Here is a 24,437-nt window from a genome sequence, read left to right on the forward strand (position 1 = left end):
CCAAATGGATTTAATTGTGAACGTTATTTTAGATATATTATTTATGTCAGACAATATTTCTGTGCATGATATTTTGACATAGGAAACTAACTTCTAATTATTTCATCGTGCAGTACAGCAAGGATGATTCTCCTGCCTGTCAGTTGTTTTCCTCAATTCTGAAACACCCACTATCTGTTTTGTAGATTCTTATAAGTTATTTTTTTAACACGTAAATCCCTTCTACTTGCCTCAAAGTCAAGTGTATTTTCCACTGAAATATGGGTCTTCTGCTATCGAAAATGTTTACAAACAGTGAGTAATTCCTGGACTATCATCTTCACTTACTTGAAGGAGCTGTGCTATTGACATGTCTTCATCTGACTCCACCTGAAACCTCCACTCAAGTATCAAACTTCAGCTATGACATACTTGTTTTACCCAGTCCCCTAACTAATGCCAGTGTCAGACCCCATTTGGGGCGGCCATGGGGCAAATCAGGGACTACTGGGCCACATCAAATCCCTTCAGCGCTTTGCTGTCAATGGTATCGATGTGAGTAGTCACAGGCTTCCTGGGGAGGTAGTGTGGAATGCATTAGGCGCAGAACCCAAAAATGACCAAGCGCCAACTATCCAACCCAGTACTTATGCTTTTATAAACAAAAGTACTTTAATACTCTAAAAAAATTGCTATTAGGCACGACAATTCACAGTGGTGTGGAGCCACTGTGCTCGGGGCTGAAAGTCCCCCTCCTCCCCTTAGATCTGTATGAGGACAGTGTAGTTGCAACTTTTCCAGTGGCACGATGGCTCTGCATCCACTCTCTATGGAGATACAGCAGCTTAGTCTGCTATGGCCCACAATGGTCATGATCACAGTGGTGCAGTCTGCTTGGGCGCACTTAGTCAGTACCATGGTCCTGCCACTTCAAAATCCCAATGGCACAGTCTGCCTTGGGCACACTGCAGGACAGTATCACAGCAATGGGCATGTACATTCAGGGTGACAATAGGCCAGTCCACTCATGAACACTTTGGCAATGCCCCAGTCCTGCTGCTTTGGAATCACTGCAACTCAGCCCTCTTCACAACATTTCAGGGCAGCACAACATCATGGGTCACTGCAGGAAAGAGAGAAAATGCTCTGGGTCAGGGTCCTGCTGGTTGTTCCCTCTTTAGTGTGTTCTGGGCAAACAGATTCACAGCTCAGGGGTCTTTTGCTTCTTGCTCAGCCTGTTCTGTTAGCACCTCCGGCAAAGTAGGTTCTCTCCTTCGCTCTTCTTCTCAGGCAGGCCATCATCCAGGCGCTTAAGGACAGGTAGACCGCTCTTTCATTCAGATCAGTCTCCAAGTGGTGCCCCCTCACACCTGGGAAGCTGGCTGTCATGCAGATGCTGGCTCTTGTTGCATGGCAAACAATCACTACTCTTGGGACACCGCCTCCCTTGATCACAGATAACTTGGAACTGGAATACCATATTGATCATCAGGTCCCCCATTTGTACAGATAAAGCATAAAGTGAATGAGTATTCTCTGTCTGCACTTTCAGAATCAGTGTGGCTTGGTTTGCCTTTCACATGCCATTTCCAGGCTGCCTCACAGACAGCCTTTGTGTGGAGTGATGCTCCTCACAGTAGGGCTTCGCTCTGCCGACCTCGCCCTCGCCACAGTCCCCCGCATCCGAAGAGCGACTTCCGGCAGCAGATCGTTCTCCCACCTCGCCTCCAAGACTTGGAACACCCTCCCCATCCCCCTACGACAGACCCAAGACCTGCTGACCTTCAGAAGACTCATCAAGACCCGGCTCTTCGAGCAGTAGCAGCACCCCTCTCCCCCCCACCGCCTTGAGACCCTCACGGGTAAGTAGCGCTCTTTAAAAGTGTATTAATTGATTGATTGATTGTCTAAATCTCCTCCCATCAGCTTCAGGAATGTCAACAGTACATTTCCACTGCCTGGGGAATAAAACATGCCTACATCTTGAGCACATGAACAGGCCATTGCCTTCCAAAATAGAACTACAAGCCTCAATTGCTTACATTCACTCATACACATGGTATATACACCATGCTAGTCTCACAAAGACATACCAGAGAATGTGCACAGTGATATTAGCTCTAGGAATTGGTGAAGCTTTGGAACTTTACATGAGTGGGCCAGTAGGCCTCCAATCATGTGACCCAGACAAAACATCTGATTAAAATAGCAAGCTACACTGCCATCACCCTGCTGCATGGACTTCATTCCACTGTCTAAGGATAGGCCTAGGGCTTTGTGCTAATGCCTGATTCTTTTAAAAACAGGATACCAAAATAATTGCAGTTGAGCTCACAAGGCAGGGAACATGACTGTACATCATGCAGGGGACTTTCCTGTCCCAATAGGCACCCACTCTTTCATAGTGAAAAATAGCACAATGCTGGAGCAAACGTTTTACTGGAAAATCCTTGATCACCAATTTCAGCAACACTCCCTCTCAACCTATTCTCTCAGTGGATGAATGAAATAATTCGAGGCCCCATTGATCCAGCGCTAAATAAATACCAATTTATGATCATTTCCCTCCCACTTTGCTGATAGGATGGATGACTTGGCAGCAGAAATAATTGTCAACGCAGTACTAACTTGCTCTCAACTTCTTCAATGGTGTCCATTAAGGCCTCATTAAGGGTTTCCTGTAGGAAGTAGGCTATGATTCCTGATGTAATGGCAGCTCCCCCAAAGATGATGAGTGACAGGGATGGATAATACTCTCTGGTTGTTAACACCATAGGTGCCACCATACCTCCCACGCGGGCCATGGTATTGCCAAATCCCAAGCCAGTCTGCCTGTGGAAATGGAGAAAAGAACAAGGGCCTTATTTTCTATGAGGAAATTTAACAGGAATGAAAAATGAACAAACATTGAAACATAAACATCATTGCCCACCAGACTTCCATACTCTCCTATGCCTCGGCAAGTCAGTGTGCAGCATGGCAGACTAAACTTTTGAATGTAAAGAATGGTGTCAATATTTCAGCTCTGTATTCTCCTCCTTTTTTAGGTCTCGCCTAGCAATGCAGCGCGAATGCGCTGCCATCGCTTTGCGAAGCATGCAGTATACACTTTAGTATTGAAGCTTCGTGGAAGCTCCGCCCACTCTCCGGCCAATCTTCTTCATTGGCTTAGGTTACAAATGCTGTCTTTTGATTCGCTTTAAGCTGGTTAGTCCCTCTCCATGACAGCAATGTCAGTCATTTATATCCTTCCGTGGCTACTGGCCCCTTCACTGCACAGACTACTTTCTTCCCATCCCTCCCTAACACTTCTTCCCATCCCTCCCTAACACTCCAACTGCAGTCTCATGACTTTTTGCCACCCCCCTCGTGCCTTGTTGCCCCCACGCATTGCCATTTGTAATTCAATAGGGCTCGCGTAAATGCGAGTCCTTCCTATACGCATGCTCACGGACCTAGGAACTACACTTCCCATGGTCCTCTGAGCCACGCCACGCTAGGCGCACTTACCGCGTCATATCAAGCGTGCTCCTCTTTTTTTTTAAACTCTTTGTTCTCGACTGCACAATAGTAAATACATCATATCATTTTCACTTAATATGCAATACAGTAATTTTCTCTTTTTCTCCCCAACAAAACATGTCGGCCATTTGCAGTAACATCATGGCATGTACCGTATCTAAAAGAAAACAGGAATGTATAATATTCCATACACTTTTTTGATATGCTATTCTATAGTAGCACTTGCATGAGCATCATTATTCAGTACAGCATGTTATTAACAAGCCCAAAAACCAACGAAAATAGAAAGAATCAAACGCCCGACCCTTCCCTCCCTCCCCACAACTCCCACCCCTGCCCCGTACGTCTCCTAGTCATAATAAATCCAGAATGTGGCACTCCTTAACGCTGATGTCGAGCTAACTCGGTACATTGTAAGGGTTACAGAAAACTAAACTTGTGCGTTTCTGGGCTCTTGTTATCCTAGACTACACACACTGACACACCATGCATTCTTCTTCAGTTTACGTCCCATCTGCCTGCGATGGTGTCAATTCCATCTCCTCCAGTTCTAACAGCATAATTTCCCAGTCTTGCGCTATGGGATGCTTTCTTTGTCCTCTCTCCTCCTCCCGTCTCAACACCGCACCCTCCACCTTGCCCCACCTCATCAGGTCAGACTGCTACAAAGATATTCTGGGTGATCTGGGGGACTTCCATCTCATCGTCAAAGCTCTGACTGCTAATGCCAGGGCCAAGTCTAGGAACTTCAATTTAGCTTTTTGTTTTTTAGAACGTTTACGGGACCCCACTAAACAATACAGAGCGTCCTCTGGCACCGGCAGGGCAGTGACTTTACGCAGTACCTGGCAAATCCCTGCCCAGTAACTTCGCAGTCGCGGACATGCCCATAGCATGTCGAGGAAACCAGCCTCATCCTCTTTACAACGTGGGCAACAGTGGGGGGAGTCTGGTAACATTCTGTGCAGCCTCTGGGGGGTAAGGTACGCCCTATGGAGCACCATAACCTGCATGAATTTAAATTTGACGTTCCTCCACACCTTCTTGGGATGCTCAAGAACAATCTGCCAAGCCTTATCAGACAGTACCTCTCCTGTGTCCTGTACCCAGGTGTCTCTAAGTGTGGTGAGTGGAATAGCTGCATGTCCTCTGATGCCCGTATAAAGCCACCGTACCAAATGGCCACCCGCTCCCATATAATAGAGCAAGTGGACCAATTTGTGTTGCGTAGGTTTAAGTCTCTGTGGAGCCCAGGTATGTCTTATATAGTGGGACACTGTAGCGTGCAGCAGGTACAACCTCTGGGGAGCACCCGTGACCTGCAGAAAGGAGTCATGATCCATCAAAGTGTCGTCCCCAAAAAAGGCGCCCACATCTTCCACCCCAGCTTCTGCCCAGGGCCGTAGTCTGCGCTGTGTGATTCTACCCTGCGGTGTTGGAATGCCTAACAGGGGGACGTTCTCCGCGAAGGGCACTGTCGCTGATGTATATGCTAGTGCTTTCTTCCAGCACATCAGGGCCGTGCGCAGGAGCTTGCTTCTGGGAAATAACAGGGAGTGCAGTTCTCCCCGTGCCAGCAGGTCTGCCATGAAATCAATCTCGTGTAGATTCCTGCCCGCTACCCATTGTGCAAGCCTCTGGAGTTGACTGGCATAGTAATACCCACGAAGGTCAGGCACCCCTAGGCCTCCTAAACTAGTCCCTAGTTGAAGCTTTCAGAGACTAATATGTCTCCGTCCAGAACCCCAGAAGAGATTCATCAAGATCGTATTCAATGTATTAAATATCTGTTGAGCGAGAATGACTGGCAAATTAACAAAATAATATAGCATGCGGGGGAACATGACCATCTTCGAAATGGCAATTCTACCCATGACGGATAGGGGTATGGACGTCCAAAACCCCACGCTGCTGTGGAGGCTATTAATGGCTCTTCTGACATCGCCCTCAATGTGGTCCTCAGGCAGTCTATATACTTGTATACCCAGATATCTGAATGTGGTCTGGGCTACCGGGATCTGGTATCTCCCAAATTGGAGGAGAGGGGAGTGTGGCGATTCTCTAAAATAAAAACCAGTGGACTTTCCAGGGTTAATGGCTAGGCCGGACACCTCTTCAAACCGGCTAAAAACGTCAGATATAGTCGAGTGATCCTCTTCTAGGTCACGAAAGTACAATAAGATATCATCCTCGTATATGGATATCAGGTTGTGTGTTCCCCCAATCGAAATACCCATCTGTTCCCCATGAGCCCGATGGGTTATGGCTAGGGGCTTCAGTGCTATTACAAAAAAAATTGGCGATGGGGGCAACCCTGCCGGGTGCCTCTGTATACTGGATAGCTATCTGTAATGTACCGACATGTACGTGCTCGGGCCGAGGGATCCCTGTATAGTAGTCTTACCCATTTCAGTAAGGAATCCGGAAAGCCAAAGCGCCGCAAGGTTTCAAACATAAAAGTCCATGACAGAGAGTCGAACGCTTGTTTGAGGTCCAGTGCTATACAGCCTGCCTGGGAGTATTCCTGTGGTGTGGCAGTCATAAGGACATGGAGTTTCCGCGTGTTCTGGGATGTACTCCTTCCCGGGTGAAAAACGCATTGGTCCGGGTGTACCAGAGCGGGAAGATGAGGTTGTATCCGTAAAGCAAGAGTCTTACTGAGGATCTTGTACTCGGTGAACAACCGTTACAACGAAACTTTTACAACGCACTACCATTACAATGCGGTCATTACAACGCAAACTATTACAACGCATTGCGCTGGGGGGCGCTCTAGGATAGGGAATAGGTTAATTTACTATCCAATAACCTTCCCTAGTGTCCACGGGGACTGGAGTTGGAATAGTAAATTAAACTATTCACTATCCAGCACCCCAAAGCGCTATGCGTTGTAATGGACTGTGATGTAAAAACCGCGTTGTAAAGGCAGGCGTTGTAATAGCCTGCGTTGTAACGTCATACATCCCTTGTACTCAGTTGAGAGCATTGATAGGGGCCTATAATTAGTCAGTTTGAGCGTATCCCTTCCCGGCTTGGGTATGGATGTGACCAGGGCTTGCATCGTTGATGCGGGCAAGTGACCCTCCTCAAATGCCACCTTATATACCTTTTCTAGGATGTGCACCAGGATTTCGGAGTATGTCCGGTAAAACTCTACTCGGAGCCCGTCCATGCCCAGTGTCTTATTTCGATTGAAGGACCGGATGGCAGCACGAATTTCCGGTTGTGTTATGGGGCCACCAACCTCCTTCTGTACGTCATTTGACAGGACCGGAAAAGGCAGATCATGGAGGAACTCCGCCAAACGGTCCGGGTCTTCTATGGGGAAAGGAGCATATAACGCTCGCAAGTGGTCATGATCACGCCCTGTTAATCTCGGACTGCGTGTGGACTATGTCGCCCGACATGTCACGGATCCGGGTGATCACCGGGGGGTCCGGATGATCTCGCACCAGGTGGGCCAATAAGGTGCCTGATCTGTCGGCTTCTGCATGTTAACAGCGTAAATATTCTTTTTGGTCAATGGTCCTCAGTGTTTCTAGTATTTCTGCATGATCAATGTTCCCTGCATGCAGTTCACTCTTCCTCCCTGGGTCTATACCCGCCTCCCTCTCCAGCGTTTTCAGTCGGTTCTCTACTTCGCAGAGTCTCTTATGAATTTCTTGCCGGGCCCCTAGTAACTGACCAATGGCGGCACCCCGTATGACCACTTTCATGGCATCCCATACCACCAGGTTGGATGTTGCGGAGTCCCAGTTTTCGAGAAAGTAATTATTTAAAGTATCAGACAGGGATGTACGAAAGGGGCCATCTTACAAAAGTAGTGGGTTAAGTCTCCAGGTGGGCACCGGGGACGGCACCCTGCCCCAGAGGAGGTCAAGTGTCAGAGGTCTATGATCGGAGAAAGTTTTGGCTAAATAATCCGAGCTACTAATCTTTGGCACTAAGGATGTGGAACACAGAAATCTGTCAATCCGTGTGTGCAGGTTATGTACTGGGGAATAATAGGAATACTCTTTGTGAGTCGGGTTTATTTCTCGCCAGGCATCAACCAGTCCCCAGCCCGCTGCCCAAGCCGTTAACGTCTCAGTCAGTTTTGTTACCCTAGCCATCTGGAGAGGGGGATGCGATCTATCCAGGCCCATGTCTAATACCATCTTCCAGTCTCCGCCCAAGATCCAGGGGATATCCACCCAGTCCGACAATGCCGAACCCACCTTACCAAGAAATGTATCTTGGTCAAAATTCGGGGCGTATATACTGCCGATAACTAGTAATGTGCCATCTAGTGTGCCTTTCTCCATAATGTACCTCCCCTGATCATCTACCTTCCTCTCTATCTCTACAAAGGGTGTCCGGTGCCGGACCCAAATGGTCACCCCTCTGGAAAAGGCGGAATAGGACGTGGAATAAATAGTACCCCTCCATCTCTTTCTCAGTGTCTGAGCTTCGTATGCCGTTAGGTGGGATTCCTGCAAAAATGTAATCTGTGTGTGTTGCTGCAATAAAAACGCATGTATCCTATGCCTTTTCTGTATCGCACCGAGCCCACGCACATTCTAGGTAGCAAATCTATAGGATCCTACTACTTCAGCCGTAATCCCCTTCTATCTGATCTCGGAGTGTTAGTAGGACCTTCCCAAGACATAATGTGAATATCAACCAGGAGACATCTTTATTCCCTTCCAAAAACAGAACTAACTTGGCGCAACAAAGTAACAGTGCTGAGCTGAACAGAAAAATCATGAACATAGTAATCCAAACACAAGTGCATACGCCATTGGGGGGGTGGCCAAGCACTATTCTAGTCATCTTAACTGTCAGACTGGGTGCCTCTGGCTCAACAGTAAACCGGCCTAGGGGCATTATTATCAGGAGCCTATTCTTAGTTACCGACTGGAGGTCCCTAAAGGGGGACATAAAGACCTATAGGGGTGCAGCAAACCAAGGTGGCCCTGCTCCTGAATCTCACTCTGCGGGGAGCGAGCCCTCCCTAGGCTCCGCCTCATGAAATCAAAATAAACACAGTTCCCCAGCCCCCCCGGGACCCCCCTGTGCGCCAAAATTACAAGTAACATCCAGTTGTCACAAAAAAGGATACCAAAAGTCATCAAGTAATCTGTCCGCTCCAAGCCGGGCCTTATGTCCTCTTAGTTGTCCAGCATATCGTCTGCCGCTCTGGGTGTGACGGTTGGGAACAGGACCCCGCTGTGGTCTGAGTCAGAGTGAATCGTGCTGTCATCCGTGTCTGTGCTAATCTTCTCCTGGTCCTCCCGAAAATTGCCCACCATACCAATGACATCCAGCTGATCTTCCTTCTGTTGCTCCTGCAACGAGCCGCATTGTCCCGATCTTCTTCCTCTGTCGTCTTGTCCTGAACCTCTCCTCGATCTACCGGTAGGTGTGTCCTGGGTAGCATCCTGGCTGCCGTCAATGCCCATTATTTCCAGCCATTCCTCTACATCCGTGGGACTCTCGAAGAAATGTGTTTTTTTATCATACACGATCTTTATTCGCGCAGGGAACAATAACGCGTATTTCAACTTGGCCTTTTGGAGTTTATTTTTCACCTCCAGGTATGTAGAACGTTGCTTTTGCACCACGTTGGTATAGTCTGGATAAAGGGATATTCATCGGTTCTCATATTGTATGAGGGATTTCTTTCTCGCCTTTTGAAGGAGGACATCCCTGTCTCGATAATTTAGTATCCGTACGATCAGGGGGCGAGGCGGGCGACCTGGTCTAGGTCCAGTGGGGATGCGGTGCGCTCTCTCCACACAGAAGTGTGATGATAGGCCTTCTGCAGTGACGTGATCTCTGAACCATTGTTCCATGAAGTCCGCTATGTGGGTCCCATGGCAGCGCTCCGGAAGGCCAATGACGCGGATGTTATTGCATCGATTGCGGCCCTCCGCATCCTCCACGCGGTCCATCAGGGAGGCAACCTGCTGCTGTAGCTGCTGGATAGACGTAGTATGGTCCGCCACCATCGGGGTAAGGTCTGCAACAGCAAGGCCGTAATCTTTAACCTTGTCAGCCAGTTTATTGTGGTCTGCCTTAAGCAGGGATAGATTGGCGGTGAGGACTCCAAGCTGCAGCTCCATTGCCGACCTGGAATCCCTGATCTCTTTCAGTATCAAGTCCAATTTGTCAGTTTGTTGTTCTCCAGCAGGGGTTGGCCCAGTGGCCCCCGACAGGGCCACTCCCTCCTCAGCATCCAGGGCATGTTGCGCGGCATCCCGGCCCTCAGGTGCCCTCACCCCCTTTCGGACCATGGCAAGGAAGGTTAGTGACTGTCCAACTCTTGTGGTGTTCGCACAACCCATTGAGGCACTATGGCATAGGATATTTCCGTGGGGTACGACCCCTCACTGCGCCACCTCGCAGACTCCACCCCACCGGGATGTAAGCTACAGCGCAACACTCCAGGGCAGGGAGAGTAGCAATCCAGCAAACCAAAGAGGGTAGGGAGGCGTACCCACCGCAGTCTTATAATAATAACTGTACACCAGTCATCCTGCCACTGCTGGCCACTTCACAAATTCCCTCAAGGCCACTCCAAATTCTCCACCCTCCAGGTCTCGGACTGGGACTTGTTTCGCAGTCTCAGATAGGGCGCGGCGGCGAAGGCCCTTCACCCCTCTCCAACGACGAGCTCACGTGTCAGAGGCCCCGCATCCACTCTCCACCGCCCAAGACCCACCTACTTGTGCTCCAGGTATTGTCTGGCAATAGGTCGGGCCTTCATGCCAGCAGGGTGCACCGATGCGGGAGAGGGGGCTCCTCCAGGGTGTGTCCTGCACCATCAACAGTGCCAGTCCCCCCTCTCGAGCAGGTCCGAGGCGGCCATCTCTCGCCCCCTCAGGCCGACACCCGGGTCCGGCTGGGAGAGGGGGGAAGAGATCAGGGGGGGGAGAAACGGGGGAGAAGAAACGGGGTAGTCCTCAACCCAGTGTGCACGGCCTCCACACCGTCCACCCCCAAGCGTGGGGTCCGTGAGCAATGTAGCGCGGGGGGGCAAGCTTCCGCGAGAAGCTCCGCGGTCTTCGGTGTCTCCTGGCGGCGCACAGAGGCTCCCGGGGGGTTCCCACAGCAGGATTCCCACCACGGCTGTAGGTGGGGACCCTCCAGATGCTCTAGACCAGGTGATTGCCCCCAGGCGGCCCCGGAGCTCTATCCACAGCCGACCGCCATCGTGGCTGGCTAGCCACGCCCCCCAAGCATGCTCCTCTTGATCTGCAGCGTCCCAGGGTCGGCACTGCTTTCCCTTCTGCCTGGACCTCCACTTCTGCGGGACACAGGCTGCTGTGCAGGTCAAAGAGCTGTGCAGGTCAGCTGGACAGCACTCTTAGCGCTCCGCTTGCATGACCATACGACTGTCAGGATCGTTCTTTTTTAGCAATACGCATGCCCACAGACCTAGGTCCTCTGAGCCATGCCACGCTAGGTGCACTTACCGGGTCATTTCAAACGCGCTCCTGTTTATCTGCAGCGTACCGGCAGTGCTTTCCCTACTCGCCTGGACCTCCACATCCTGTGGGACACAGGTTGCTGCGTAGGTAAGCTGGACAGCACTCTTAGCGCTCCCTTGCATGGCCAAATGACTGGAACTGTTAGGATCAATGTTTTTGAGAGTGCTGAAGAACTACAGTTAAGGTTTACTTAAAGGGTTACATTTTATGAGTGCTTGAGGTTTATTGTTTTGGGGAGTGGTTTAAGCTCCTGCGTTTCCAGAGTAGTTGAAGCCTGTGGTTTTTTTTTGGGTTGAAGACTGACATTCCGAGTTGTATGAGAGCGGCTCATATTCAGTGTTTGAGAATGAAGGTACATGCGAAAATTAGGTGGTGCTTGTTTAGAGGACTGGCAATGACTCACTGAGTTCAATAGAAGGCGGCATCGGATTATTCCTATCATGATAAGTATATGCAACACCTTGGGATTTCAATGGATATAGCGAGATCATGGGATAGGAAAAGGAGTCCAAAACCGGGTTAACTAGATGGAATTTTGCTTTTCATTCATGATGGTAATCATGTATACCTGCAAACATATTTCGATCCATTATTCTTTAGATTGCCGCCAAGGATAATAATATATATTTTGTGAGAAAAAGGCAATTCCTATGCATCCATCTCTGGAGTCCAACACTGTACGCGATTTGGTAAAATAGTCAATGGACTTGGACAATAGTTATCCTACTCTTAGGTTAGACAAAATGGGGATATTACAGAATAGAAATGAACGGGGGAGGGATGTTATTACAGAATAAAAATGAACCAGAGTTTTGGAAAGGTGATGCTGTACAGTGGCAGCTCAAAAGAGAGTTCAGGCACATTCTGAATGTTGTTCTTATTTGACATTTGATGCACCAGGGCCTCAAAGGGGCTGTTGGTTAACAAGCTGTCAGACTACAGTGGGTAACTTGAAATTCTACTGAGATAGGTAAGGAGATATTGATCCAAAGCATGAAGGAATGAACATTATTATAAAATACCATTTGAATACAATCACTGTGCAACAAGTAAGCTTTAGGCTTTGACATTCCCGTGGAGCAACAAAGTTGTAGCTATAGTGGAGCAACACGCTCCTATATGTGTTCCACTTTCAGGAATTTTCATACTAACCAAGTGTCATGATTCACAACGATCTAATGTATATATTAAAGTACTATGGCTGATTTTTCCTGGTTGATGGTGAGGAAATGCAATGGGAAGTCTGCACAAAGTGGTTTGTGGGCTGTCGTTAAATTAAGTAATTTTTAATAACATGACTTAAACACATTGGCAGAGCCAATAGCTCTGGCTAAACACTTACAAGTTCCTGGCGAGACCGATTGCATTGCAAATGCTTGTTATTCCGAGCAATTATCCCACCAGGTACGTACTGTGACCTTTTTGTCTAGGAGTGTTCTCCTTTTAAGTAGGCTATTGCACAATGCTTATCATCAAAAGAAATGTTAAGGTAATATGCATGTTCTGGCAATGTATGCATGCACATTTACATTATTTTTTAATTATAACAAGGGAATCCAATGTGTTCCTTTGGACCATGGGCAGACAATCTATTATAGAAAACAAGGGTCCTAAGGCTAGTTTGGTTGTAGACACAATGAAGTTATAGACTTGAATCAGTACTATATCTTTTTGTCCCTGTACACAGCCGGGTCAGGGAATGTTTATTCAATATGATCAAAAACAATTAAGTGACCATATGAGGGGTCAATTTCAGCATTAGGTAGGGTACAAGCCTGTACCTATCCAGGAGTGCACTAACATACAGTTTAGAGAAGATAGAAGTAAAAAGAACACACAATATCAGGCAAGAAAAAGTAGGAGCCACATGTCCCTTGCAAATAGTTAACTCATGTGCAAGTTTAGGTGGAGTCTTTTGGAATCGGTGTTGTAAATCTTAGGAGTGCGATGCTCCCGTTTTGATCATATTGAATAAACATTCTCTGACCCGGCTGGGTACAGGGACAAAAAGATATAGTACTGATTCAAGTCTATTACTTCATTGTGTCTACAACCAAACTAGCCTTAGGACCCTTGTGCACATTTACATTATTCACTACGTCCTTGACAGAGTTAGGGCATTATTTTAGAACTGCACTCCAGACTCCCCCCTCCCCCCCCACCCCATATTTAGAGATCTCTCACTGCTTGGCAAATATCTGTGCCTTGAGAAGAGCCAATACCACTGCAGCTCTTCTGTAGTTTTTTGTGTTTCATAAAGTGGGTGTTTGTTTCTGTAAAATGAAAAAAAACAAAAATGTCCCTTACATGCTGGGAGATCTCTTCCAGCGTGTGTGGGTCGTTTCTCTGTTTTCCTGTTTTTGACTGTGGCTTTCTCTGCAAAAAAAGTATGTTAGAATGTGAGCTCTAAAAAGGGAGAGCTGTCTGTAGTGCTTATATGGCCTGTTGTATAGGGACCATCAGTCTGAAGTTAGCACCGGCAGAGCCAAAAAAGCCTCCTCAAACGGAAACATTACGGTTCCCTGATTCTAACTACAGAAGGTGAGCAAGGAATTTGGCAGACATGGCACCACCATTCCATGTCAGCCAAACCCTGAATGAGGGGGCATATGTAGGTAGGCGTTTGCGATTCGCAAACGGCGAAATTTGGCGAATTTCGGCGTTTGCGAATCGCAAACGGCGTTTTGATATGTTGGTGGCTCTTAGCAAAATAAGGAATCGCAATTTTGCTCAAGCATTTAAGGAATCGCAATTTTGCGATTCCTTAAATGCTATGTAGGGGTGATTTTAAAATTGCGATTTTGGCTTAAGGAATCGCAAAATACCACCTACTTCAAGTAGATGGTATTTTGCGAATTCCTGTCAAAATGCTTTTTAAAAAAAAAAATCAAAGTGCCATGTGGCGCACCGACATGCCCTTAGGGCATGTATGTGCACCACATGTACTTACAGGCACATTCCAGGGGTGCAACAGGTGTCCTTTGGACACCCTGGCACCCTTGGAATTGCGATTTCAAATTGCGATTTTCTCAAAGAAAATCGCAAGTAGAGAATATATCCCCATTAATTCCTATGGGCCTCTTGGCCCAAAGGAATGAATGGGACACTCATTCCTTAATTGCGATTCGCAATTTGCAAATCGCAATTAAGGAATGTTAGAGATTTGCAAAAAAATTGCAAATTATTACCTACATTCCATTCTGCAATTATCAAATAGCGATTCCTTAAAAATCGCTATTTGAGAATCGCAAAATGGAAATTACCTACATATGCCCCAAAGTCCTTTGCTATACATTCTGATCTGCCTTTATGCTTCAGGAGATGAGATGTGACCTGTGGAACGTCCTACACTTTTTAAGATATTTTTTATCGTGTTAGTAGTGTGTGCAGTAGCAACACCATTTCCTGTAACCCAATGTTCTGCGTCTCCTCATGAAATTAATTTTCGACATACTTTTCTTCAACATTTTGCCATGCTGTTTAAAGTTGATGCTAATTCGAGCGTTAGGGATAGAAGAATTGACTTATTTTTTATAAAATCATTTTTATTGGCATTTTCAAAAAGTAACAGTACAGTAGTAACTATTGCGAGTGTAGCGTAACATCCATTAATTATACATCTTGTCATGGAGTAGAGTAACATCTGAATACATGTCACACCAGATATTGTCAAGCAGGATATCATTATTATAGAGAGGTAGGTAGGGCTAGATTTGAGTCCATGCATAGGGATAGAAGAATTGACAGTACTCACCCTTTGAGCCCCCATGACATTAGAGAACTTTCCCTTTTTACCACAATTACTTCCTCAGCTGCTTTCTATTTACAGCTGACGGGATAGAAAAAGGGCAATGAATGAAAAGTAGACAGCGCAAACAGAGCTCCTGGAATTATATTAACTTTCTTTTTCTGTTATTGCTATCATGATCATTGAGGAAGTGAGAACAGTGTGCCAGGGGGATTAAAAGGTAAGTGGAAAAAAGGGAGAGCTAAGGTGGGCACCCATGTGGTGCTGATTTGTGGGGATTTTAATACTCAACCGGTTGATGAAGTCCTTTATGAAGAGGTACTGGCCGAGGATCATTGACCAGGTGTCCCTTAGCCAGATATTTATTTTGGGAAAGTATCTAAGGAAGGGGAACACTTTTCAACTTTTCTTATATCACAGGTTGCATTTTTGGAATGGACACACTCTTTCCGATAGGCCAGCAAAGAGGACATATGGTAATGGTAAAAGGGTATCCTTTATTGACTACATCCTAGTTAACTTAGAACTTTGTGGAAATGCAGTTGGTGCGGTAGCTGTGAAGAGGGTGGAGATTGGTTAGGATCCTCTCTTAGAAGGAATAAAGATTACTACTAGTAATGAAATTACTTGTTGCAAAAGAGTATCCGCAAGAGCATGAGCAGGTGTATAGGCCTGAGATTTTGTCCCAAAATAATAGAAAAAGTACTAGGTGGAACAAAGGGAGTCATCTCAATGAAATCCCCCTATTCAATGCTATCATAAAAAGATATGGAACCTGCATTCTCAATGCCTCAGATGATATTCATCTTGATATAGTGTATACATACGACCTAATGGTTCCACGAACTGAAACTCCTGTGGTCATAGCCAGTACTAGCAGCTAAGGGAACTTTACCTATCCATAATTGCCCCTGCTTGCACTATAGTGAGTGCTATATTATGAAACATAAAGTTTTGCACTCTCTTGTCCTGCGCCGTCATGATGTGGCGAGTGAAGGATGCTTTCAAGCCCATAGGCGAGAGTCAAAATGTTTGCTAAGAATAAAAAACAGCACAGAAAGCTCTGTGGGCGGAACTGGAAGCAATGTCTATGTCTAGGATTGTGTAGAACGCATAGCTACTCAAGACCGTGCTTTGCAGTGTTAATTGGACCCAGAGAAACATACACAATTTTGGTTATGTAGATGTGTTTTTAGCTGTTTCCTAAAGCTCAACAGATTTGTATTTGCTCTGAGACCAAGGTGGAAGGAGTACCATAATTGTGCAACCTGCTATGCAAAGGAACCACCTCCACCTCTTGCTATCCTGTTTCCTGTTGTTAGATCTCAGCTCTCTGCCACCTTTGTAAGGGATAAAGAGATGCTGAAGGATATTGACACTGGTTGTATGTTTTAGCTTGTGACAAATACATAAAGCTTTAAATTGCGATCTTTTGGCAATTGGCTGCCAGTGAAGTTTAGCAAGGGCAGGAGGCACTGATTCCAGTTTAGGAGAACCAAACAGGACACAAGCTTAATCGTTTTCCTAAGAGCTCTTAAAAGGTCAAATACTGTTCCTACCACTTTCTTGGCTTGGGAGGCCATGTAGAAATCTTTGTCCAAAATCACCCCTAGGCTTTTGACTTTACATTTAGGGAGGGAACACTGCCCTAGGCTTGGTGGCCCAAAAAAATTATTCCATAGGGAAGGATTTTTTCCCATGAGCATGACCTTTGTCTTGTCCCTATTTAATTTGATATGTATATGTACAGTGGTCCTTAAACATGTAATCAAAACAATGAGATAAATATAGATTGGAATCATTGCTATATTCTGGATGTCCAGCTGGACAAACAATTTAATAATATAATCAAACCAATAGCTTGGATAAAAAGCAACATTTAAGTGGGACACAGTACTGTATCCTATACAGAACAAAACATTAAAATGATTTACAACACACAAGAACATTTTAGGCAAGGCAAATATAGCTTGTAGGACATAGATCAAGTCAAGCTTAGAGTAAACAGACAATGCTCTTTTTTACACAGTGGATTAACGAACAAGCTGTTACATGAGGGTCGACGACGTTTCGATCCTATTAAGCAATATTAGGATCATCATTAGGACAATGAATAGTGCATGCCTGATATAGGAAATTGCCATAAAATCCAATGAAAGTTTCGGGAGATACGGTCAGCACGCGTGAATCACAGCACCACTGTACATATACATAACTGTTACCCAAGGTCATTAATTACCTTGAGGGTTCCCTTGTGTTTTTGTAACCCATTTAATTTGAGACAACTGGCCACCTTCCAGCTAGTAACTTGTTCCAAGCACGTAGAAAGCATTCTTGATGCTAATTCAATGTCAGGCGACAAGGAGACCACTGTCTTGGTGTTATCCGCATATGACACCATGGTGAAACAGATGATGTCAGCGAACGGACCGGCATACACGTTAAATAGTGTGGGGCTCAGGGAAGATCCCTGTGGCACTCCACACTTTAGCTGATGCAGCAGTCCACACTTTAGCTTATGTGTCTCAGATGAAAAAAGCCGTTCTTTGACCTGAAAGCTCCTGATTTCTAGAAATGAGGTCAGTCAGCTAAGTGCCTTGCCAGTGATACTGACCTCTTCCATTCTCCTGCATAGAATTGCATGGGCCACCATATCAAAAGGTGAGCCTAAATCTAAAATAATAAGTGCAGCTGAGCCTCCCTGATCAAATATCTTTTTGTGGTCCTCTAGCTAGAAATAGGGTTTTCTCTGTACTGAATCGGGGACAAAACCCAGTTTGTGCTTGGTGCAGTAAGTTATTACTTTCCTCATAAGTTGTGAGATACCTGTTTATCAATTTTTCCAATATTTTACTTACCCATGGGATCAATGATATTGGTCTATAGTTTCCTACCCGATCAGGATCAAGGGAAGATTTCTTCTGAAGTGGATGATGATAGCAAGCTTCAAAGAAGCCGGAACATGACCATTTTTTATTGGCTGATTATAAATAGTCATTAAAGCTGGGACAATAGCATCTCCCCCTTTCATCAAAATGTCTGTGGGGGCAGGGTCCAGAGGGAAGCCGGACTTTACAGAACTAGCAGTTGTAAAAATGGTATCTGTGCATAGTAGAGGAAAGGTAGAAAGTTCTGCTTTGCCCAACTCTACAATAGCTCGAGCTGTGGGGTTGACAGAGAAACCAGAGACCTCTAATAGTGACTCATTTAATGCCTAACTGCTCCCAGGAGGTAGCTGGCCAGCTCTTCACATGGTATTTGAGAAGGAGGAGGCCCCATTCTGGGGATCTTGGGTTTTAAGAATACATTTACATCAGAATAAATTTCTCTAGTGTGCTGGGAGGAGTACCCAGTTGGGAGTGCAATCGCTATATCTGGCCAACTGTCCTCTGATAACCAAGTTTCGTTTAGGCTGCTTCTCCTCCAAGAGAATACATATCTCCAGTTCATGCTTAGGGAGAGATCTACAATTCAGTAGTAGCATTTTTCAACAAGCGGTAAGCTGAACAGGTGTTATCTGCCCCTGTATAAAACCTTCTACATAAGATTCATGGCTGTTTTTAATTACTTGTAAAAACAAGGGGTGTGGCCCAAATGAAAGAGGCTAGGTAGGGCCTGAGAACAAAACGCTAGATAAATACCGTAAGCTCCAGTTATTGAAATATGTAACTGATACAGGAAATAAACGAAAATTAATACGTTTATCTTGGTCATTACTATGACCACTTTCAATTTTAATTACTCTTGATATTGAATAATTCAACAGAAAAAACACATAGTCTACTATACAGATAATCTCATTCTAAACAATCACATTATAGCTATATCCACTAATACATAATACATAAATAAAATTGTGTAAAAATATAATCACAATGAATCAATACAGTAAAAAAAGACAATCAATGTAACGGACAACAATTATGTACAAATCCAATGAAAAAACAGTTGTGATGCGTTATTTTAAATCACAATTTGAACACTTAAACGACACAAAAATAATCCCCACATTTAAGGAGATAATTATTTATAAATTCAATTTGTCCAAAGGATCAAACAGCACTTTTACGTGATAGCGACGCGTTTCAAGTACCGGTTTCAATAATTGCCGTACTCTCATCAGGGCAGGATAAATCTTTATAGAAGGGCCAACTGTTTATGATAAAAAAACAAATACACAAAATAAGTTGTGCTTCCCACTGACTCGATATACTGAAAGAACCTAAGAATCTTTGACACGGACAGCCTACCTGGTGGTTGCCCAGCATGGAGTTACTTCGAATATTATCTTGATTCGGACAGTGCACACCAATCTGCAACAAAATATATGGGACTGAGTGTCTATTTTAGAAAAATAGTGCAGCACGTCATTGTCACCTTTTCAGAAAATAACGCTACCTTCAAATGATTCCTGACATAGCGCGGTGTTACTCTGCTTCACAATAGATTTCTCGGGTGATAACACAGGGCTTGCTGTAATCTAAAGAAAACGGAATGGTTTTGTAAAGACGAATCCACAATTACTGTCTCGTTACCACACCGTGAACGCGAGCGCGCTCGATGTACTTACTTCTCAGTTAACCGCAACTAGGGTCAAGAAGGCTTTGTTTTCTTTTTATCAGGCTATTCGACTTGGGACTCTATAAGAAGAGGGGAGAGAGAATTCATTTTTGTGTGTAGGGGCGAACGCAGGAGTTCATATCTACTGGATGCGCATACGAGTTATGCGCTCTAAGGAGGTAAAAACGCTCACCTTTTCAAGAAACAGTTCGTGTTCGTTTACCAATTCCACTCGTATCGCATAGGAGGGAGAGCTTGCATACCTTCTCCTTCCTGCTTTCACGGATACAACGACCACGTGGTCGGACTGCAGGGGGCGGAGCCTAATTGCCGCTTGCGCCCAAGCATTATGGAACTTGTATTCCACATCATCAGTTATATTTAATAAAATTAAGAGACGAGTGCTAAATGCCCAAAAATGTTATGTTAATAGGCTTAGAGGTATTTGCCACCCACAAAAAAACGGAAATAACCAGCAATTACCGTGGAAAAAAACCCGTGACATTTTAAATGTAATGTAGCCAGGTCAGACTCTATTCAGTTCGCTCATACCGTTCAACCCTCTATTTATACTGTCAAACTTCATAATCAAATATGCTTCCTTGCGCAACAAAGCACTTTCAATGCACGGAGAGCGATGTTTAGGATCAATCACGGACAAGATAGTCCATTTAAAATCATTCTCTCCATGATCTAGGGCCAAGAAATGTTCCACCATAGGTGCAGATGTAACTTTTCTCTTGATTCTTGACCTGTGTTGCGTGATCCTCACATTTACTTGTTGGCATGTTTTCCCAATATATATTTTGTTGCATGGGCATAGCACTGCATAAACAACATTTTTTGTCTTACAGTTCGTGAAATTGTTGTGATTCCATTTAACTCCATTATGTTCAAACACCTCACCCTCAACAGTTGTAGGACAGGCAACGCAGTTACCACATCTACAATGTCCAATTATAGGTGGTAAATTCCACTGCGTCAATAAATTACTTTTTGGTTTGGGAATGTAGCTGTCTGCTCTTATTAGTTGTTGACCAACACTTAAGTTTTTCTTCATAGCAAAAATGGGTTTGGGCATTGGAGTGTCCAAATTCTCGAGTAGGTGCCAATTCTTCAAAATGATTTGTCTGAACCTGTTAGTGTGAGGCCCGTAGGTTGTCACACACACAAGTTTATCCAAATCAGTTTTGATTTTTTTCTCCAATAGGGTCTCTCTAGGGGTGAATCTAGCTCTTTTCTTTGAATGTTTCAAAAGTTTTCTGGGGTACCCCCTCCTTAACATTTCTTTACAAAACAAGTCCGCATGCATATAAAAATCCCCCAAATCAGAGCAGTTTCTTCTAATCCGTAATAGTTGACCATACGGAAGGTACATAGACGACGTCTGGCTCCTGTGGCAGGGGAGTCAGACCGAGTTGGACCAATTTCACGATTGGGTCAACACACGCCATAATGACATCAAGTTTTCAATACAATCTAGCAAATCTAAGATGACATTCTTGGATGTCTCTGTTGGCTGTGACGATCAAAAACTGACTACATCCTTGTACAAAAAAGCAACTGATAGGAATACAACTTTGCACTACAAAAGTTCACACCCACAGTGTTTAAAACAGAACCTTCCGTATGGTCAACTATTACGGATTAGAAGAAACTGCACTGATTTGGGGGATTTTGATATGCATGCGGAAATGTTGTTTATGCAGTGCTATGCCCATGCAACAAAATATATATTGGGAAAACATGTCAACAAGTAAATGTGAGGATCACGCAACACAGGTCAAGAATCAAGAGAAAAGTTACATCTGCACCTATGGTGGAACATTTCTTGGCCCTAGATCATGGAGAGAATGATTTTAAATGGACTATCTTGTCCGTGATTGATCCTAAACATCGCTCTCCGTGCATTGAAAGTGCTTTGTTGCGCAAGGAAGCATATTTGATTATGAAGTTTGACAGTATAAATAGAGGGTTGAACGTTATGAGCGAACTGAATAGAGTCTGACCTGGCTACATTACATTTAAAATTTCACGGGTTTTTCCACGGTAATTACCGGTTATTTCCGTTTTTTTGTGGGTGGCAAATACCTTTAAGCCTATTAACATAACATTTTGGGGCATTTAGCACTCGTCTCTTAATTTTATTAAATATAACTGATGATGTGGAATACAAGTTCCATAATGCTTGGTCCCAAGCGGCAATTAGGCTCCGCCCCCTGCAGTCCGACCACGTGGTCGTTGAAAGCAGGAAGGAGAAGGTGTGCAAGCTCTCCCTCCTATGCGATACGAGTGGAATTGGTAAACGAACACGAACTGTTTCTTGAAAAGGTGAGCGTTTTTACCTCCTTAGAGCGCATAACTCGTATGCGCATCCAGTAGATATGAACTCCTGCGTTCGCCCCTACACACAAAAATGAATTCTCTCTCCCCTCTTCTTATAGAGTCCCAAGTCGAATAGCCTGATAAAAAGAAAACAAAGCCTTCTTGACCCTAGTTGCGGTTAACTGAGAAGTAAGTACATCGAGCGCGCTCGCATTCACGGTCTGGTAACGAGACAGTAATTGTGGACTCGTCTTTACAAAACCATTCCGTTTTCTTTAGATTACAGCAAGCCCTGTGTTATCACCCGAGAAATCTATTGTGAAGCAGAGTAACACCGCACTACGTCAGGAATCATTTGAAGGTAGCGTTATTTTCTGAAAAGGTGTCAATGACGTGCTGCACTATTTTTCTAAAATAGACACTCAGTCCCATATATTTTGTTGCAGATTGGTGTGCACTGTCCGAATTAAGATAATATTCGAAGTAACTCCATGCTGGGCAACCACCAAGTAGGCTGTCCGTGTCAAAGATTTTTAGGTTCTTTCAGTATATCGAGTCAGTGGGAAGCACAACTTATTTTGTGTATTTGTTTTTTTATCATAAACAGTTGGCCCTTCTATAAAGATTTATCCTGCCCTGATGAGAGTCCGGCAATTATCGAAACCGGTACTTGAAACGCGTCGCTATCACGTAAAAGTGCTGTTTGATCCTTTGGACAAATTGAATTTATAAATAATTATCTCCTTAAATGTGGGGATTATTTTTGTGTCGTTTAAGTGTTCAAATTGTGATTTAAAATAACGCATCACAACTGTTTTTTCATTGGATTTGTACATAATTGTTGTCTGTTACATTGATTGTCTTTTTTTACTGTATTGATTCATTGTGATTATATTTTTACACAATTTTATTTATGTATTATGTATTAGTGGATATAGCTATAATGTGATTGTTTAGAATGAGATTATCTGTATAGTAGACTATGTGTTTTTTCTGTTGAATTATTCAATATCAAGAGTAATTAAAATTGAAAGTGGTCATAGTAATGACCAAGATAAACGTATTAATTTTCGTTTATTTCCTGTATTAGTTACATATTTCAATAACTGGAGGTTAAGGTATTTATCTAGCGTTTTGTTTTTAATTACAGCATTGTTCCAAGCGTGGCCACACATCTAACACTTACTCTGCATATTTGCAGGGTCCAGAGCATGTTTAAACGGCATGTCGGGCGACTGACTAATATTATTTAAGGCCTCTGCAGAGTGACACAAATATCTAATTTAAAAGGGGCAGGGGTTCAGCACGGATGGGCACAGAAAGGCATGCTTTAGGCATGTCTTTTACGGGCATTAAATACTATAGCTGGGCGTGAGAGGAAAAATGCTGGACCACCAACCAAGATGGCCTCCTGCTTATGCATGGATGTGAGGCAACCAAGTCTGAACACGGACAGGAAAGGAGAGTTTCAAAAATGCCCCCACACACTAAAATATCAAGTTAGTACCCTGTGTGTAAAGTTGTTAAGGTTTAAATCAGTTCTCCCGATCCACCCACCCAGTTCAAAACAAGGTGCAAGTGATTGGCAAAAAATCTATGCAAACACGTGAGCGCTAAGAATAAAAAGAACTACACACTTTCCTGGCAGAATTAGTAGCACATTGAAGTTAAAACATCAGAAAAACGAATCACTCACTGCGTCCCAATCTGATCACAGCTGTACACTGGGCCACATTAAATGTTATGGCTGGGTGCGGGAGTGGAAAAAAGCTAGACCGCCAACCAAGATGGCATCCTGCTTATGTGCGGTCGTGATACAAGTGGCTCTGAACACAGCCATGGAAGGAGAGTTCCAAAAATGCCCCAGCACACTAAAATATCAAGTTAGTACCTAATGTGTAAGGTTTTCTAAATAACAGCAATATCGATTTAGTTCTCCTGATCCACCCACTCAGTTCAAAACTAAGTGCAAGTGCATCTACAAAGAACACTAAGAGGTTTTGGGAGGTTGTCACTCTGGTAGAGAGGGTGATGATAAGCACGCTAGAATATCATATAGGTCCAAGGGAGCTGATTAATCACTTTAGTGAACTCTATTGGTGTGATAGTTCCCATTCAAGCAAGACATGGCCTACATTGAATAAGGGACTATGAGCAAATATCCCTTGATGGGTATTTTAGTAATAGAAGTGGAAAGGGCACTGGCTAGCATGACACAAATTAAAGTCCCAGGCCTGGATTTTGTGCATATGGATCTTTTCCAGGAAGATCTGCACCTGTGGGCTATGTAACTTACTATGGTATTTAAAGCCTCCATAGCCATTATTAACATCTCCCAATCATGGCAATCAGCAGTCCTTAAACCTATTTACCAGAAATGGGATAGTAGCTATCCTTCTAATTACCAACCTATTTCTTTTTTAGATGGTGCAGGTGAAATCCTTGGAAAATTGTATTAAATCCTCTCCAAGGCTGGGTGGATAAGGATAGTATTTTAAACGAAGCATAGGGTGGCTTCAGGTCTAGAGTAGAAACAACTGATCAATCTATACGGTTATACATGGTATGTCATAAATACACCATAATAAAAAAGTATCAATGTACCTTACATTTATTGACCTGAAGTCTGCATTTGATCTTATTGAATGAACAAGGCTGTGGAAACATTGGCCATGCAAGCAGTAGACGGTTTTATTTTGCGAGTGAGAATGTCCCTCCATACTGGCTACACGGCTAATGTTAGGTATGGACTAGCTGGTGAATGTAGTGAAGCATCACCGATAGAAAAAGGTGTCCCTCAGGGATGTGTGCTAGCACCTTTACTCTTTAGC

At 44.5% G+C, this 24,437-nt stretch overlaps 1 protein-coding gene across 1 annotated transcript in view; it reads right to left on the reverse strand.

The window, feature by feature from the left end:
* The window catches only part of LOC144781543 (solute carrier family 22 member 6-A-like), a 623,507-nt gene that overhangs the window by 28,713 nt on the left and 570,357 nt on the right, over window positions 1–24,437 (reverse strand). The window contains exon 9 of the mRNA XM_078660448.1: window positions 2,608–2,811. Coding sequence (XP_078516574.1) covers window positions 2,608–2,811 — 204 coding nt within the window. The remainder of the gene's footprint in view (window positions 1–2,607; window positions 2,812–24,437) is intronic.

The sequence above is a fragment of the Lissotriton helveticus genome, chromosome 9, assembly GCF_964261635.1.
Source record: "Lissotriton helveticus chromosome 9, aLisHel1.1, whole genome shotgun sequence".
Lineage (NCBI taxonomy): Eukaryota > Metazoa > Chordata > Amphibia > Caudata > Salamandridae > Lissotriton > Lissotriton helveticus.